Source organism: Cyprinodon tularosa, unplaced genomic scaffold, assembly GCF_016077235.1.
Source record: "Cyprinodon tularosa strain WSP-4 unplaced genomic scaffold, ASM1607723v1 ctg168, whole genome shotgun sequence".
Lineage (NCBI taxonomy): Eukaryota > Metazoa > Chordata > Actinopteri > Cyprinodontiformes > Cyprinodontidae > Cyprinodon > Cyprinodon tularosa.
In genome coordinates, this window is record NW_024038513.1 from 226,081 (window position 1) to 241,610 (window position 15,530).

At 41.4% G+C, this 15,530-nt stretch overlaps 2 protein-coding genes across 3 annotated transcripts in view; both read left to right on the plus strand.

The window, feature by feature from the left end:
- Nucleotides 1-513: 513 nt before the first annotated feature.
- Nucleotides 514-5,730, plus strand: LOC119780928 (zinc transporter ZIP1-like). The gene is made up of 3 exons (XM_038281177.1): nt 514-775; nt 855-985; nt 4,657-5,730. Exons 1-3 carry the CDS (start codon nt 592-594, stop codon nt 5,344-5,346), a joined length of 1,005 nt encoding a protein of 334 aa, XP_038137105.1. The 5' UTR covers nt 514-591; the 3' UTR covers nt 5,347-5,730.
- Nucleotides 5,731-9,775: 4,045 nt separating this feature from the next.
- The window catches only part of LOC119780920 (CREB-regulated transcription coactivator 2), a 45,793-nt gene continuing 40,038 nt past the window's right edge, over nt 9,776-15,530 (plus strand). The window contains exon 1 of one of the 2 annotated variants that reach the window (XM_038281168.1): nt 9,776-10,003. In XM_038281168.1, coding sequence (XP_038137096.1) covers nt 9,830-10,003 — 174 coding nt within the window. In that variant the 5' untranslated portion in view covers nt 9,776-9,829. The remainder of the gene's footprint in view (nt 10,004-15,530) is intronic. The other variant, XM_038281169.1, reaches the window with a different exon arrangement.

Consider the following 15,530-nt stretch of genomic DNA (forward strand, 5'->3'; position numbering starts at 1 on the left):
CCCTCTAGCACTTTGATTTCTAAAAAGCTCCTAGCGCCAAATCTAGAGACTTTTTTCTGCTACTGGAGACTTTGGAGACAACATCTAAAAGCAGCGAACTCTGCTCTCCAGAGCGAGTAGATTGGTAACCCCGCCTCCTGCTCTCCTCTATCTTGTCTGCTGTCATGATTCATGCAGCTATTATTTCATCCAAATGAAAAATGGAGAACAGATAAGCAGATCATGGCTTGTCTACAGTGAAAAGAAGGACTGGGTTATTTACTTTGGCCTTTTTGGAAACACAGGAAGGAGCAATCAGCTAAGTGAGCTTAGTGCTTGGAAAAAATCTTTCATTCCTTTAGAGACAGCATGAAAAGTCAGCTGAGTACAAAACATAGAGAGGAAAACAAGAAGAAAAGGGACAAGAAGAGAGGGACACAACCTAGAACAGATAATGGATGTCTGTTCTATTAACATTTCTCTATCTGTAGAATGGGGCTGTTTGATGGGTTGTCTTTGCTTAGGGCCCCACATTTCCTAAATCCGCCCCTGTCTTCAGACTCCAATTCTGTGATTGATTCCTCCTGCTTTGGACCCTGAGGAGGTGCAGAGATGTCCTCCCTCCTCCTCCCAGATGGACGGGAACCGTCGGCGCTCCGGGTCAACCCAGCAGAGGTTCCGGCTCTGGAGATCAAACTGGGAGCGCTGGTGGTCCTGCTGTCCGTCACTCTGCTGTTCGGGTTCGCTCCTCTCTGCATCATCCGGGGAGGAGGCGGCCGCTGCAGCGTAGACCCAGGTACATCCAGGTGCAGGACCTTAAGGGAGCCACAGAACCAGAAAAGTAACGCTGAGACCGTTTCCGGTGTGTTTTGCAGACTCCCGCCGCCGCTTGCTCAGCTGGATCAGCTGCTTCTCTGGAGGCGTCTTCCTGGCCACCTGCCTGCTGGACCTGCTGCCAGACTACCTGCAGAGCATCGGCGAGGCCTTCACCAGCGCTGGGATCAAAGTACGAGCGGCACACGCACGTCACATGTTCAAACAGCGGAGAGAAACATCTGACCCCTGTCAAAGTCCAGAAATTTGCCAGGTTCTGCAGAACTTAATGGATCCAACCTGTCATCCAGGAAATAACTACTGGATCATTTCTACTCTACGAAAAAGGAACTAATTTAAGCTGCAGATTAACTGAGATCAATTAGTAATCAGAACTCTATTAATATCCTTAATGGTGTTTATTACAGGGTGGGGTGGGGGGGGGGGTATAATACTTAGTGCTAAGCCGAGGTAGAAAGATTGCAAAAATAAATGTTTTTTAAAAAGTAGAATATCTTAGATTAGGGCTGGGCACTTTATAGGATTTGCAATTTAACAAAACACAATTGTCAAATAATATTAGAGGCCCTGATTTTTATTCACTATAGATCAGGATTAACCAATTAAAACTCACCAGGATCCAAATATAGAAAATCATCAACCAGAAACGGTCCAGAGACATTTTTAATTATAATCTGTTACTTTAAACAGAATTTAACACTGAAATAAAAAGAGGTGTTTATGCATCAATGTTATAAACTGACTTTTTAAATAAAACAATATATAGAAAAAAGAATAGAATTTTTGAAGTAGAGAATAACAATCGTTCAGTTTCGTTTATAGACAGTTTCCTGACTCTCATATTTTCTCAAACCCCTGAACTGATTGTTTGCTTCACAGCAGCAGGTTGAGCCAAACATCCTCTAAATGTGCAGGGTCATCTTTGAGCACGCCATTTCACTTTTCTTTCACCAGTTCACCGCAGTTCTTCCAGCAGTCCACACTTTCTCTGCTCTCTTTTTCTCATGGTCTTCTCCTTCTTTCCCATCGCCCGGCTTGCCACAGGTTTGCCTGCTGTGTCTAAAAGTAGCAGCAGCAGCAACCCAGACTGACAGCTCATTGGCTCATTTGGATCACGTGCAGCCTGGAGCCGGGCGCTCCCCAGGGCTTTACCGTATTAACAGGAGAAAAGGAGCAAGTGAAATTAGACACTGCCATCAGACAACATGCAGTCATTTATAAATGTTTTAAATCAGGTTGGGTCCGGATCCGGTCCGCTAATCCCTGACCTTTGATCTAGAAAAATATAACCTGCTTTTGTTTTATAAAACTTGAAAAAATGAAAGAAAAAAAAAATAAAGTATGCGGCACAAGTGAAATTAGATACTGTCGTTGGACAACATGAAGTAATTTATAAATGTTTTAAATCAGGTTGGGTTGGATTAGCTAGCAGGTCCGCTAACGGTCCGCTAATCCGTGACCTCCGCTATAGATCTATAGTTAGATATATAGATAGTATAGATATATAGTCACACTATAATTAACAAGAGTAAAACACTAATTTTTTCCCTCCAGCCCTTTAGGTGGTGATTAAATGCTTGAAGTGAGTTTGTCGCACACAGAAAGTTAGAGAGTTTTATCAGTTAGCAGCAGATCCACGCATGGATGTAGAAGTAAACATTTAAAGTCCTACAGCAATGGATTCTGGGAAAGCAAGCATTGCAAAACCGAAATTCTGGAGGTGAAACATCTACAAGCTCAGAGTTATTGCAAAGGAAAACGGAAGTAAAATCGCATTTTCGGTTAAAAATAATCGCAATTTAGATTTTAGGCAAAATTATTCAGCCCTATCTTTGGAACACATGTTACTCAAATAATGGAGAAATTACCTTAACTGCAAGCAAAATGTACTTAGTTACTTTTTCGTTAGCAGTGTAGTAACTAGTTACATGTACTCGAGTAACAATTTGAAAACAACATAAACTTTAAGGAGTATTTTTACAATACTTTTTACAGCTTGCAAGGAGGCGGAGTCAGATGACCGACGGGGAGTGAAAAGTAGTGATCATCTGTCCGAACGGTCAGTTAACTGAGTTTCATCACTGCTGGGGATTTAAACCAGACTAACTCGAACACTGTGCTCCCTCATTTCTACCAACATGTGGACTTTTAACTTGGGATGAAAACACTTTAGACCTGGTTTACTCTAACATTAAAGATGCCTTTAGAGCAGCCCCCCCCGCCCCCACCTCGGGTCATCAGATAAACTTTCTGTCATGGTAATTCCTGCAAACAGGCCCCAGCTAATCAGGGCTAAACCAACAGTTAAAGAAATCAGAGTGTGGTCTAAGGGTGTCATGGAGAAACTCCAAGACTGTTTCGAATGCTCCGACTGGAACATCAAAGATGCAGCAATACATTAACCTGACTCCGCCAGATGGATTTGCTCCGCATATCCATCTGGAAACCTTCCGTTGAAGTAATTTTGGGAAGGGGCGAAAATACTGGTTAGCTGATTGGCCTATGTTGGTGATAGACGGGCCAAATAAATCAGATCAGCGAAGCATATGACGTACTAACAGAGCGACGACGAAGAGGAGCCAATTGATAGATCAAACTCTTGCTGAAACCAGTCGGGAGAAGAGCAAAAACATCTTTTCCTCTGAGAAAAGCCTCCAGAGCAGTGTTTTGCTCTTCTTTCAGTGAAGAAATACTCTGTAATTCCCATAAAACTTGCTCGATAGCCACGCTAACGCTAGTTTCATCGGCTGAAGCCGCCATGTTCTTTAGACTGAACTGTCGCGCTTCTCGTTGCGTCACACCTCAACCCGCCTCAAAGCCAACGCTGATTGGACATTCGTTTGGTGAACGGCTCCACATTTTCTTTAACAGAAAGTAGCCAGACTGATCTGCTAGTGAAACCTTGAAAGCTCGCGAGATCAGGATGGTCTCACGAGGCTAGGTAATTGCGGCATACAGGCCCCAGCTAATCAGGGCTAAACCAACAGTTAAAGAAATCAGAGTGTGGTCTAAGGGTTCCATGGAGAAACTCCAAGACTGTTTCAACTGCTCCAACTGGAACATCAAAGACGCAGCAGTATGTGACAGCAATATAAATCTAGATGAATTTGCCATGACTGTCAGAATACATAACAAAATGCATTGAGGACATCAGCATCACATGGAACATCACCGCCCGCGTAGAGCAGCAACCCTGGATGACTGCGGAGGTTCGGAAATCGCTAAAAGCACAGAACTCAGCTTTCAAGTCTGCTGATGGAGCGGCACGGATCCAAGAGTCGCTAACGTTAGCCCTGCCTGTCGGACTTTAGCACATCTATAAAAAACTGCTGTTAATGGCGTGAAATATTTGTATTAATAGGTATTTTATGAATTAATCAAAATGAAAGTGTTAAATGAAATAAATAAATACAGGAGACAAATTGAGAAAAAGTACACAGCACTGATTTCAGGCTTTAGGCAGGTTAAATTAAATCTAATTTCTCTGCTCTAGTTTCTTCCCAGTATTAATGAAAAGCAGGTGGTTCAGGTTGAAGCCTGGATTCTCTGCATCATCTCCTTCTTCTCTCTCGGAGTCTGACATCTTCTCATCTTCATCTCTCATGCTAACATCATCTTCCTCATCGCGGTGGCCTCCTTCACCTTTGACCCTCCTGGTCTTTTCCTTCTCATTCCTCACAGAGAAGAACAGCTGCTCCTCATTTAGCAGCAGCTTCGTTTACAAATGTCGTCTCACGGCAGAAAATCCATTATTTTTTGGTTGTAGATAAAATGAAAATATTTATGACTGAATATTTGATCTATTTTTGTTTATTTACCAGTTTGGTGTTTTCTGGTTTCCAGCTCCAGTTCCCGCTGCCGGAGTTCATCGTGGCCATGGGGTTCTTCCTGGTCCTGGTTCTGGAGCAGATCGTCCTGGCCTTTAAGGATCAGTCGTCCTCCCACCTGGAGGAGCGCCGGGCTCTGATGGCGGACTCCAGCATCCAGACGGGCGACGGGAGCGCTCACCACCACCGCCACCGAGGCTCCTCAGAAACCGACGGCCACCTGACCTGGGTCCACGGTGACCTCGGCTCCCAGTCGGCGCTGCGGGCCTTCATCCTGGTCTTCTCTCTGTCTCTGCACTCGGTGTTCGAGGGGCTCGCTGTGGGGCTGCTGGAGGAGAGTGAGGAGGTGCTGGAGATCTGCCTGGCCCTGCTGATCCATAAGAGCATCATCTCGTTCAGCCTGAGCGCGGCGCTGACTCAGGGCCGGCTGCGCCGCTCCGTGGTCACTGGCTGCCTGCTGATGTTCGCCATCATGTCGCCGCTGGGCATCGCGCTGGGCATCGGCCTGACGGAGACCAAGTCGTCGCCGCAGCATCAGATGGCCCGGTCCACGCTGGAGGGGCTGGCGGCCGGGACCTTCTTCTACATCACCTTCATGGAGATCCTGCCGCACGAGCTGGCCTCGGCGCGCGGCCGCATCCCCAAGGTGGCCATGATGCTGCTGGGCTTCGCCCTGGTGACCGGGGTGCTCTTCATCAAGCTGTAACCATGGCGACTCCTGCAGCACCTCCAGGAGGTCAAAGTTCAAGTCAGACTTTAAACACAGAACCTGAACTCCTGTCTTTATCTGGCCTGGACGAAATAAAAGCTTTAATCCTCTTTAACTTTGATAGAAGATCCTTATTTTTTTAAAACAAACTAACGAATATCAATGATGAGTTTGGTTTGATGTGGATCTTCTGCCACTAATTGAAGTGAAGCAGCATCGAATCGAGCTCAGAGACGACAGGAGGAAACATCTGCAGCATCACATCCGAACCGAACGGAGAGAAAATCATCAAGAAAATCCGAGAAAAAAACGGATTAAATCCAGAAACGGGAAAAAAAGCCTGAAATCCACCAATCATTTTACTCTGAGAGGCGGTTCCTTTTTTATTGTAACAACAGCGCCTCCTGTTGGACCATAGTGCAGACTGCAGAGGGTGGATCGATTTTAGAACAAGCTCTTTTAAAAACATCAAGGTTTTCTGTTTGATTTTACCATTTTATTTCCTTCTTCATCTTTTGTCTGTTGGTTTATTCAAACTCTGACTGTAGCACAACTATTCCTTATTTCTGCACATTAATTATGTTTTTGATTAAAATCCTTTTGCTAAAATGCCGTCAGAACGCTGATGATATAAAGTGTGTTTTGCAGCCAGATGTTGCAGATCGGATCGGTCTGTTGTTGACAGAATGATCCGTTCCTCCATCCTCTGCTGGGGTCGCAGCATCCGAGCGAATGACTGAAAGAACTTCCACGTGTATGGAGTGAATTTTGTTCCATTATCGTTGCAAAGAACGTGTTCTGTAAATGGAAATTTGGGAAAGAAAATACAATCCTGGAATGAAACTTTTGAAAGAAGATAGTAATCATAAAAACTTTTGAGATTAACTTTTTTGTTTCCTGAGATTTTATTTGTCAAGTCTTTTCAAGATTTTATTTTTCCAAATTTCTCATTTTCAGATAGTTTTTAGAATTGCTTCTTTTCAAAATGCGTTTCACAGATGATATTCTCTTCAAGCTCAATCCAAGAGATCGCTCTTGACTGATAACAACGTTGTTTCTAACGTGAAGAAAATGTGAAATGCAGTTTAAAAAGAATGGAATTTGTAAAACATTATCTGAAAATTTTAAAAACAATACTTAAAATAATAAAATTAAATAAAATCTGAGAAAAGCAAAGTTGTTTTTTTTTATTTTTTATTGTCCTTTACAAATTGGATAACCTGAGCCACTCTAACTATAAGCTTTATCAAAAAGGCTGATAAAGTTATTTTCTAGGAATTCTTCTAGAACCTCTGGAGATCAGTTAATAAAGAAGAAGATTGAGGACAACAGTGAGCATCGTCTTCATCAAGCAACAGAGTGACGTCAGACTCGTGAAGATCCCTGCTGCCTACAGCATCAACAACTGCTTTAAAAAACATGAAGATAGTATTTGATTTCCTCGTTGGGTCAATGAAATATTTTTGAATTTCCTTTTGATTCATTTCTCTATTACTAGTTTTTCTATTATTAGTAACAGCTTATTCTCATGTTTTTGGTTTTCTATTAAATATTAAAAAAAATAATAATTTCTTGCTGAACTGTGATTTACAACAGATGGATCCTGAAAGTTTCAGTAACCGCCATAGACTTTCCAAGCCCTAGAAAACATAGATTAAATATATATAAACATAGAGTGAAGCGGGTACATTTATTCTAAATACATTTTTAAATAATAATTTTAAGTTTATTTTAATTATTCAATTATACAGATAAATAATTATGCTCTATGAAATGTAATGGTATATTTAATTACTGAATTAGAAAACTTCTATTGTCATTTTGTACACACAGTGTATAAAAAATGAAATTGCTTTTAGTACAGCTTTCCAGACAGTAAATGAACATTTTCATTCCATAAAGTGCTGCAGTCATCAAATGGAAACAATTCTTGAGGAAAAAACATGGTGCAAATAAATGCATTTATTATTATTTATGGAAGTTCAGAGCTTTAAATATGCAGTATTTTTTATCAATGTAATGCAGAGTCTGTGACGTAATTTAGAGTTTTCTCAACAGTGCAGCGGTCTGATGGCGGTTTTCCTGGGTCAGCCTCTCGCCTTTGCTCTGGAGATCCCTTTGGACATCTGGGGTCTTGGGTCTCCTGGAGCTGGCCTCGGTGCTCTGGGGGGGTGCCTCTTCGGCTCTCCACAACCACTGTTGAGCATTTTACCTTTGGATAACTACATGTGTTTGGTAACAGGTACTTGGTTAAATAATACTACGTATACTTCAGTGATAGTATCAAGGTGTTACTTTATTGTATCTCTAATACTATATCCGTTGGTTGTGCTTTTTATTTACATCTCTTTGCAGGTGATGAAGCAGACAAAAGACATTTATCTCCTCTTTCTTTCATCTTTTCTCCTTTTTCCTGTTTTCCCTTTCCATATATATATATATATATATATATATATATATATATATATATATATATATATATATATATATATATATATATATATATATATATATATATGGATGTCCATACAATATGTAATACTCCCTACAAAAATTATAATAAAGCTATTTATATGCATTAATCAAACGGAACACTATGGCGATAGCCGTACTGCTCCACTCCTGAAAGTAAAATCTGTTGGGCTTTTTTGGCATCAACACAATTATTCTTATTGCCACATTACAAGACAGGACTCTGTAAAAAAAAAAAAAAAAAAAAAAAAAAAAAAGCATAATTATCTAACAGATCAATGGACGTCATTGAACTTTATGTACTTTACTTGTGGTAATGGTGTCCTAGTGGTTAGGGCATAGGGGTTGGAATCTTGAGGTTCTTAGTTCAAGTCCCACTGCCTTTCTGGGCCCTGAGCAAAGACCCTTAACCCCACACTGCTCCCTGGGCACTGCACAGTGGCAGCCCACTGCTGCCCAAGGGGATGAGTTAAATGCAGAGAGTTAAATTCGTTGCTCTGTGACAGTGGAATGAGAATAAAAAGCTGGAGAAAAGAAAAAGGATCAAAAAGAAAAAAAGCTTTTGCTTGGGAAAAACTTCATACACAACCATTTAATTTTAATGTTTCCTCCCAGATTTAGTAGAAGAAGGTAGAAGGTGACCTGTGGAGGTTCTGCAGGTGGAGACAGAAGCAACCCTCACCGCGCTGCTGGGGTTTAATCACGACTCTGGAATCAACAGATGAGATATGCTGAGATTTCACCCTGCGATACTACGCATTACCAGCAGAGGGCGCCATGATGCAGCCTCTCAATCATCAAAGCTTTTCTAAACCTTCAGGATGGCTCACTCAGTTCAAGCAATAATAAAATGCAAAAATATAGTCTTTCTTTCTTTCTTTCTTTCTTTCTTTCTTTCTTTCTTTCTTTCTTTCTTTCTTTCTTTCTTTCTTTCTTTCTTTCTTTCTTTCTTTCTTTCTTTCTTCAGAATCAACAAAATAACACAAATAAATAGTAAAACAAAACAGAAATAATTTGACAAATAACGTTTTGCGCACATTTTTCACGTATTTTTTAGTAATATGCTGTTATTTTGTAAGCATAATAAAACATTCCCCTTTTTTATATATTTTAAAATCCACCCAGTGTTTGGTCTCGATGAAATTTACCAGAGGGGCAGGATGGAGCTGGTGTTTTTTTGCCATAAAGCCCAGGTTGAACCCTTTTGATCTAAAAACCGTGTTCATTTCTCAGTACAGGTGAAGCTAAAACTGTCAAATAAATTGCCAAACCAAAATATTAAATTCTCCAAATCAGTAAAAGTCTAAATCAATTAGAAATGGAATTAGTTACACTGCAAAAAACAGAGCTAAAAAAGTATTTAAAAAAAAAGAATTGCATCTGCTAATTGCATTAATTTTATTGTATGTTTTCGGGGCCATAAAAGGGGCCAGGACTAGTTCTACAGGGGCACAGGCCCCTGTTGGCCCCCGTCTAGAACGCCTCTGAATCCATCTACTAATTTGTGCATTTCTTTATTCTTGGTTTGCTGTTGTTAATAAATGTGCGTTTCTTTCTTATGTTTGATTTGCTTACTGTGCAACTGTTCTTGTGTATTTTTAAATTACTATTTATGTGAATTAAATTAAATTTAATTTAATTAAATTAAACTAAATTTAAAAAATCAGTTAACTTTTTACATTTTTTTCAGTGGCCCTAATCCTCTTCCATACTAACCATTTGAATATTGATAAACTAGAAAATTATGACAGTGAGATTGTAAATGTGGATGAAATTTTAGAGCATGTTAGATGTTAAAGATAAAAGCTATAATAGAGCCGGACTTTTATTTTGATAAAATATTTGTTCATAATTTAATACTAAATATGACAATTGTTCTCAGTTTTAATCAATTTTGATGAGAGTTTCTGGTTCTACTAATAGTCGTCAGAGTGAGACATCTGTTCCTCAGACCCTCTCTGCTGGAAATCATTCCACTACGTCAGGTCGTCCGGTCCGCTCGGTAAAGATGTCTGCGACGGGTTCAGGCGGACCAGGACCCGGACCAGGACCCGCCACGGGTTCAGGGTCCGGGGCCTCAAACCCCCGAAAGTTTAGCGAGAAGATCGCCCTCCACACCCAGCGACAAGCCGAGGAGACGGCCGCCTTCCAGGAGGTCATGATGGACATCACCTCGACCAGGGTGAGTGTGAGGCGGAGGAAGGAGGAGCGGAGCTCCCCGGAGGAAGGGAGGCCTGCCCCGGCTCTCCGGAGGTCTCCCGGTTAACCTGCTTTTTCTGGACCGAGGGAAGTTTTCTGTTCCGGTTCTGGTGACATTCCGAGAGAAAAAGACATTTTGATGGATTCCGCTCTGAGTTTCGGTGTCTTTTAGAATCGGCGGCGCTTCGTTTTTCTTCGTTTCCGTCGCTACCGCAGCTAGCTGCCGTTAGCATGCTAACTGTTTACCGCCGCTGAGCAGGAGCTCCGGCTGCTGGAGCCGGGGAGCCTCTGCGGGTAAACAGCAGGGAGGCTGAGGGGGCCGGGGAGCCTCTGCGGGTAAACAGCAGGGAGGCTGAGGGGGCCGGGGAGCCTCTGCGGGTAAACAGCAGGGAGGCTGAGGGGGCCGGGGAGCCTCTGTTATTGAGGGTCTCTGTTATTGAGGGTCTCTGTTATTGAGGGTTTCTGTTAGTGAGGGTTTCTGTTAGTGAGGGTTTCTGTTAGTGAGGGTCTGTTAGTGAGGGTTTCTGTTAGTGAGGGTCTCTGTTATTGAGGGTTTCTGTTAGTGAGGCTCTCTGTTAGTGAGGGTCTCTTTTAGTGAGGGTCTCTATTATTGAGGGTCTCTGTTATTGAGGGTCTGTTAGTGAGAGTTTCTGTTAGTGAGGGTCTCTGTTATTGAGGGTCTGTTAGTGAGGGTTTCTGTTAGTGAGGGTTTCTGTTATTGAGGGTCTGTTATTGAGGGTTTCTGTTAGTGAGGCTCTCTGTTATTGAGGGTCTGTTAGTGAGGGTCTCTATTATTGAGGGTCTCTGTTATTGAGGGTCTGTTAGTGAGGGTTTCTGTTAGTGAGGGTTTCTGTTATTGAGGGTCTGTTAGTGAGGGTTTCTGTTAGTGAGGGTCTCTGTTATTGAGGGTCTGTTAGTGAGGGTCTCTATTATTGAGGGTCTCTGTTATTGAGGGTCTGTTAGTGAGGGTTTCTGTTAGTGAGGGTTTCTGTTATTGAGGGTCTCTGTTATTGAGAGTCTCTGTTATTGAGGGTCTCTGTTATTGAGAGTCTCTGTTATTGAGGGTTTCTGTTAGTGAGAGTCTCTGTTATTGAGGGTCTCTGTTATTGAGGGTCTCTGTTATTGAGGGTTTCTGTTAGTGAGGGTTTCTGTTAGTGAGGGTTTCTGTTAGTGAGGGTCTCTGTTATTGAGGGTCTCTGTTATTGAGGGTCTCTGTTATTGAGGGTTTCTGTTAGTGAGGGTTTCTGTTAGTGAGGGTCTCTGTTATTGAGGGTCTCTGTTATTGAGGGTCTCTGTTATTGAGGGTCTCTGTTATTGAGGGTCTCTGTTATTGAGGGTTTCTGTTAGTGAGGGTTTCTGTTAGTGAGGGTTTCTGTTAGTGAGGGTTTCTGTTATTGAGGGTCTCTGTTAGTGAGGGTCTCTGTTAGTGAGGGTCTCTGTTAGTGAGGGTCTCTGTTATTGAGGGTCTCTGTTATTCAGGGTCTCTGTTATTGAGGGTCTCTGTTAGTGAGGGTTTCTGTTAGTGAGGGTTTCTGTTAGTGAGGGTTTCTGTTAGTGAGGGTTTCTGTTATTGAGGGTCTCTGTTATTCAGGGTCTCTGTTATTCAGGGTCTCTGTTATTGAGGGTCTCTGTTAGTGAGGGTTTCTGTTAGTGAGGGTTTCTGTTAGTGAGGGTTTCTGTTAGTGAGGGTTTCTGTTATTGAGGGTCTCTGTTAGTGAGGGTCTCTGTTAGTGAGGGTCTCTGTTAGTGAGGGTCTCTGTTATTGAGGGTCTCTGTTATTCAGGGTCTCTGTTATTGAGGGTCTCTGTTAGTGAGGGTTTCTGTTAGTGAGGGTTTCTGTTAGTGAGGGTCTCTGTTATTGAGGGTCTCTGTTAGTGAGGGTCTCTGTTATTGAGGGTCTCTGTTATTCAGGGTCTCTGTTATTGAGGGTCTCTGTTAGTGAGGGTTTCTGTTAGTGAGGGTTTCTGTTAGTGAGGGTTTCTGTTAGTGAGGGTTTCTGTTATTGAGGGTCTCTGTTATTCAGGGTCTCTGTTATTGAGGGTCTCTGTTATTGAGGGTCTCTGTTAGTGAGGGTTTCTGTTAGTGAGGGTTTCTGTTAGTGAGGGTTTCTGTTAGTGAGGGTTTCTGTTAGTGAGGGTCTCTGTTATTGAGGGTCTCTGTTATTCAGGGTCTCTGTTATTGAGGGTCTCTGTTAGTGAGGGTCTCTGTTAGTGAGGGTTTCTGTTAGTGAGGGTTTCTGTTAGTGAGGGTCTCTGTTATTGAGGGTCTCTGTTATTCAGGGTCTCTGTTATTGAGGGTCTCTGTTATTGAGGGTCTCTGTTAGTGAGGGTTTCTGTTAGTGAGGGTTTCTGTTATTGAGGGTCTCTGTTATTGAGAGTCTCTGTTATTGAGGGTCTCTGTTATTGAGGGTCTCTGTTATTGAGGGTTTCTGTTAGTGAGGGTTTCTGTTAGTGAGGGTTTCTGTTAGTGAGGGTTTCTGTTAGTGAGGGTTTCTGTTAGTGAGGGTTTCTGTTAGTGAGGGTCTCTGTTATTGAGGGTCTCTGTTATTCAGGGTCTCTGTTATTGAGGGTCTCTGTTAGTGAGGGTCTCTGTTAGTGAGGGTTTCTGTTAGTGAGGGTTTCTGTTAGTGAGGGTCTCTGTTATTGAGGGTCTCTGTTATTCAGGGTCTCTGTTATTGAGGGTCTCTGTTATTGAGGGTCTCTGTTAGTGAGGGTTTCTGTTAGTGAGGGTTTCTGTTATTGAGGGTCTCTGTTATTGAGAGTCTCTGTTATTGAGGGTCTCTGTTATTGAGGGTCTCTGTTATTGAGGGTTTCTGTTAGTGAGGGTTTCTGTTAGTGAGGGTTTCTGTTAGTGAGGGTCTCTGTTATTGAGGGTCTCTGTTATTGAGGGTCTCTGTTATTGAGGGTCTCTGTTATTGAGGGTCTCTGTTATTGAGGGTCTCTGTTATTGAGGGTCTCTGTTATTGAGGGTTTCTGTTAGTGAGGGTTTCTGTTAGTGAGGGTTTCTGTTAGTGAGGGTTTCTGTTATTGAGGGTCTCTGTTAGTGAGGGTCTCTGTTAGTGAGGGTCTCTGTTATTGAGGGTCTCTGTTATTCAGGGTCTCTGTTATTGAGGGTCTCTGTTAGTGAGGGTTTCTGTTAGTGAGGGTTTCTGTTAGTGAGGGTTTCTGTTAGTGAGGGTTTCTGTTAGTGAGGGTTTCTGTTATTGAGGGTTTCTGTTAGTGAGGGTTTCTGTTATTGATCAGGATTCATCCTGAACTGATCATCCATTCAGGGGCGGATTTAGGAAATGTGGGGCCCTATGCAAAGACAGGCAGGGGCCCCTCTGAATGGAGGAGACAACACATCAAACACAACTATTCTCCAGATATAGAAATGTTAATAGAATAGACATCCGTGATCTGTTCTAGGTTGTGTCCCTCTCTTCTTGTCCCTTTTCTTCTTGTTTTCCTCTCTATGTTTTGTACTCAGCTGACTTTTCATGCTGTCTCTAAAGGAATGAAAGATTTTTTCCAAGCACTAAGCTCACTTAGCTGATTGCTCCTTCCTGTGTTTCCAAAAAGGCCAAAGTAAATAACCCAGTCCTTCTTTTCACTGTAGACAAGCCATGATCTGCTTATCTGTTCTCCATTTTTCATTTGGATGAAATAATAGCTGCATGAATCATGACAGCAGACAAGATAGAGGAGAGCAGGAGGCGGGGTTACCAATCTACTGGCTCTGGAGAGCAGAGTTCGCTGCTTTTAGATGTTGTCTCCAAAGTCTCCAGTAGCAGAAAAAAGTCTCTAGATTTGGCGCTAGGAGCTTTTTAGAAATCAAAGTGCTAGAGGGGTCTGAAAAGTGGCTAAATATAGCGACTAAAGCGCTAAGTTGGCAACACTGCTCTTTGCATGGTTTGTTTTCAAATGGTTTGCTGCTGTCTGGTTGGACCTTTCTGAACATGTGCAGCAAATGGACTGATCCAATATGGTGGACACTGAAGGGGGGGGGGCTGAGACACACTTAATATTATCAGCGTTCTGATGGCATTTTAGCCAAAGGATTTCAACACATTGGCAAACTGTATTGATACTTGCTGATACTGTGTCATATTGTCACCTGCTGGACATTAAAAATGGACACCGATTTGATGAGCTGTATTAAAATCATATTTAAACCCATTGTTTGCTTTAATGTATATTTCATATTTTCATTTAAATTGAAAATATGTTCGATATTTTTAGATTTTTAGACGATCCATAAGTTTGAACAGATAACAGGAAAATTGTGAGCATTTAAAATGATAACTACAGCAAACTAAGAGTCGATGTGAATCCGGATAAGTTGAATTTTAACTGAGAGGATCAGGATGACAAAACAAGAAAATGTATTCAAATACGAGCTCAGAATGATCCCGCTATGGACCCTAAAATCTATCTTTTTCTCATGAGGCTGATCCGTTTTTCTTGATTAGTTTGATGATAAAATGCAAAAGATAAACACAGTTCAGTGCATCAGTCAGTTCGACACATCTCCTGTATCGGTCACATGACTTACGCGCACGGACGCATGGTTTTGCTGTTAGAGCTGCACACATGCCTCTGATGCATCAGTGTTGCTGAACCAAAAGGATTTTTTATCAAAAACATAATTAATGTGCACAATTATGCACACTTATCTTTAGCTGATCAGTGGTTCATGTTCTTCAGACTTTCTGCAGGTTCTTGCTTTGGTGTCACTGACCTGACCGATTTCTAAAGGATGTTTTTATCTCGTCCAATAAAATATCCCTAAAGCTGATGGATTAAGAAGGTTTGTTGACCCAACTTAAAATTGTGCGTTTTGGCTCTTTGTTATCAGCAAGTTGACATATAGACACAACAGGTTTAAATCTCCTGCGCTGCATAGCTGCAAAATAAAGGGAAAAAAATAAAGAACATAAAAACAGGATGAAATAAATCCAACAAAGAAAATCATCAACCAGTAAAGGTCCGCAGACATTTTTAATTATAATCTGTTACTTTAAACAGAATTTAACACTGAAATAAAATGAGGTGTTTATGCGTCAATGTTATGAATTTTTAAATAAAATCTTAATTACAGAACAACAATCGTTCAGTTTGGTATAAAGACAATTTCCTGACTCACTTAAAAAAAAAAAAAACATTTTTTTTTATAAAACAGCTGAACTGAGCGTTTGTTATTTTTCTTTCTTTTTTCTGTGTTTTTTTATTTATTTTTTATTTAGAAAGACAGATTTCCATCACATCAGAAATCACAGCTTCATCCATTTAAGATTATAACTGAAGATATAAGCAGAAAGTCCAGGTGATTTTGTCCATGTTGCCTTTCTGGTGTTTTTAACAGAATATCACTAACTTAATTGTAAAGATAACAAAAAATGAACAAAATTAAACAGTAATGGGGATTGCACCACCTCGAGTAATAAAAACCACAAAGACATAAGAGGGTAAGACATATATCAGAAGAAAAACCAAATGAAGTCGGATCTAATTGGTTTCACGTACTCAGTC

Coding starts and splice junctions, on each gene's coding strand:
- LOC119780928 (XM_038281177.1), top strand. CDS start 592: ATGTCCTCCCTCCTCCTCCCAGATGGACGGGAACCGTCGGCGCTCCGG. Junction 776..854: donor CCGCTGCAGCGTAGACCCAG/GTACATCCAGGT, acceptor TGTGTTTTGCAG/ACTCCCGCCGCCGCTTGCTC. Junction 986..4,656: donor TCACCAGCGCTGGGATCAAA/GTACGAGCGGCA, acceptor TCTGGTTTCCAG/CTCCAGTTCCCGCTGCCGGA.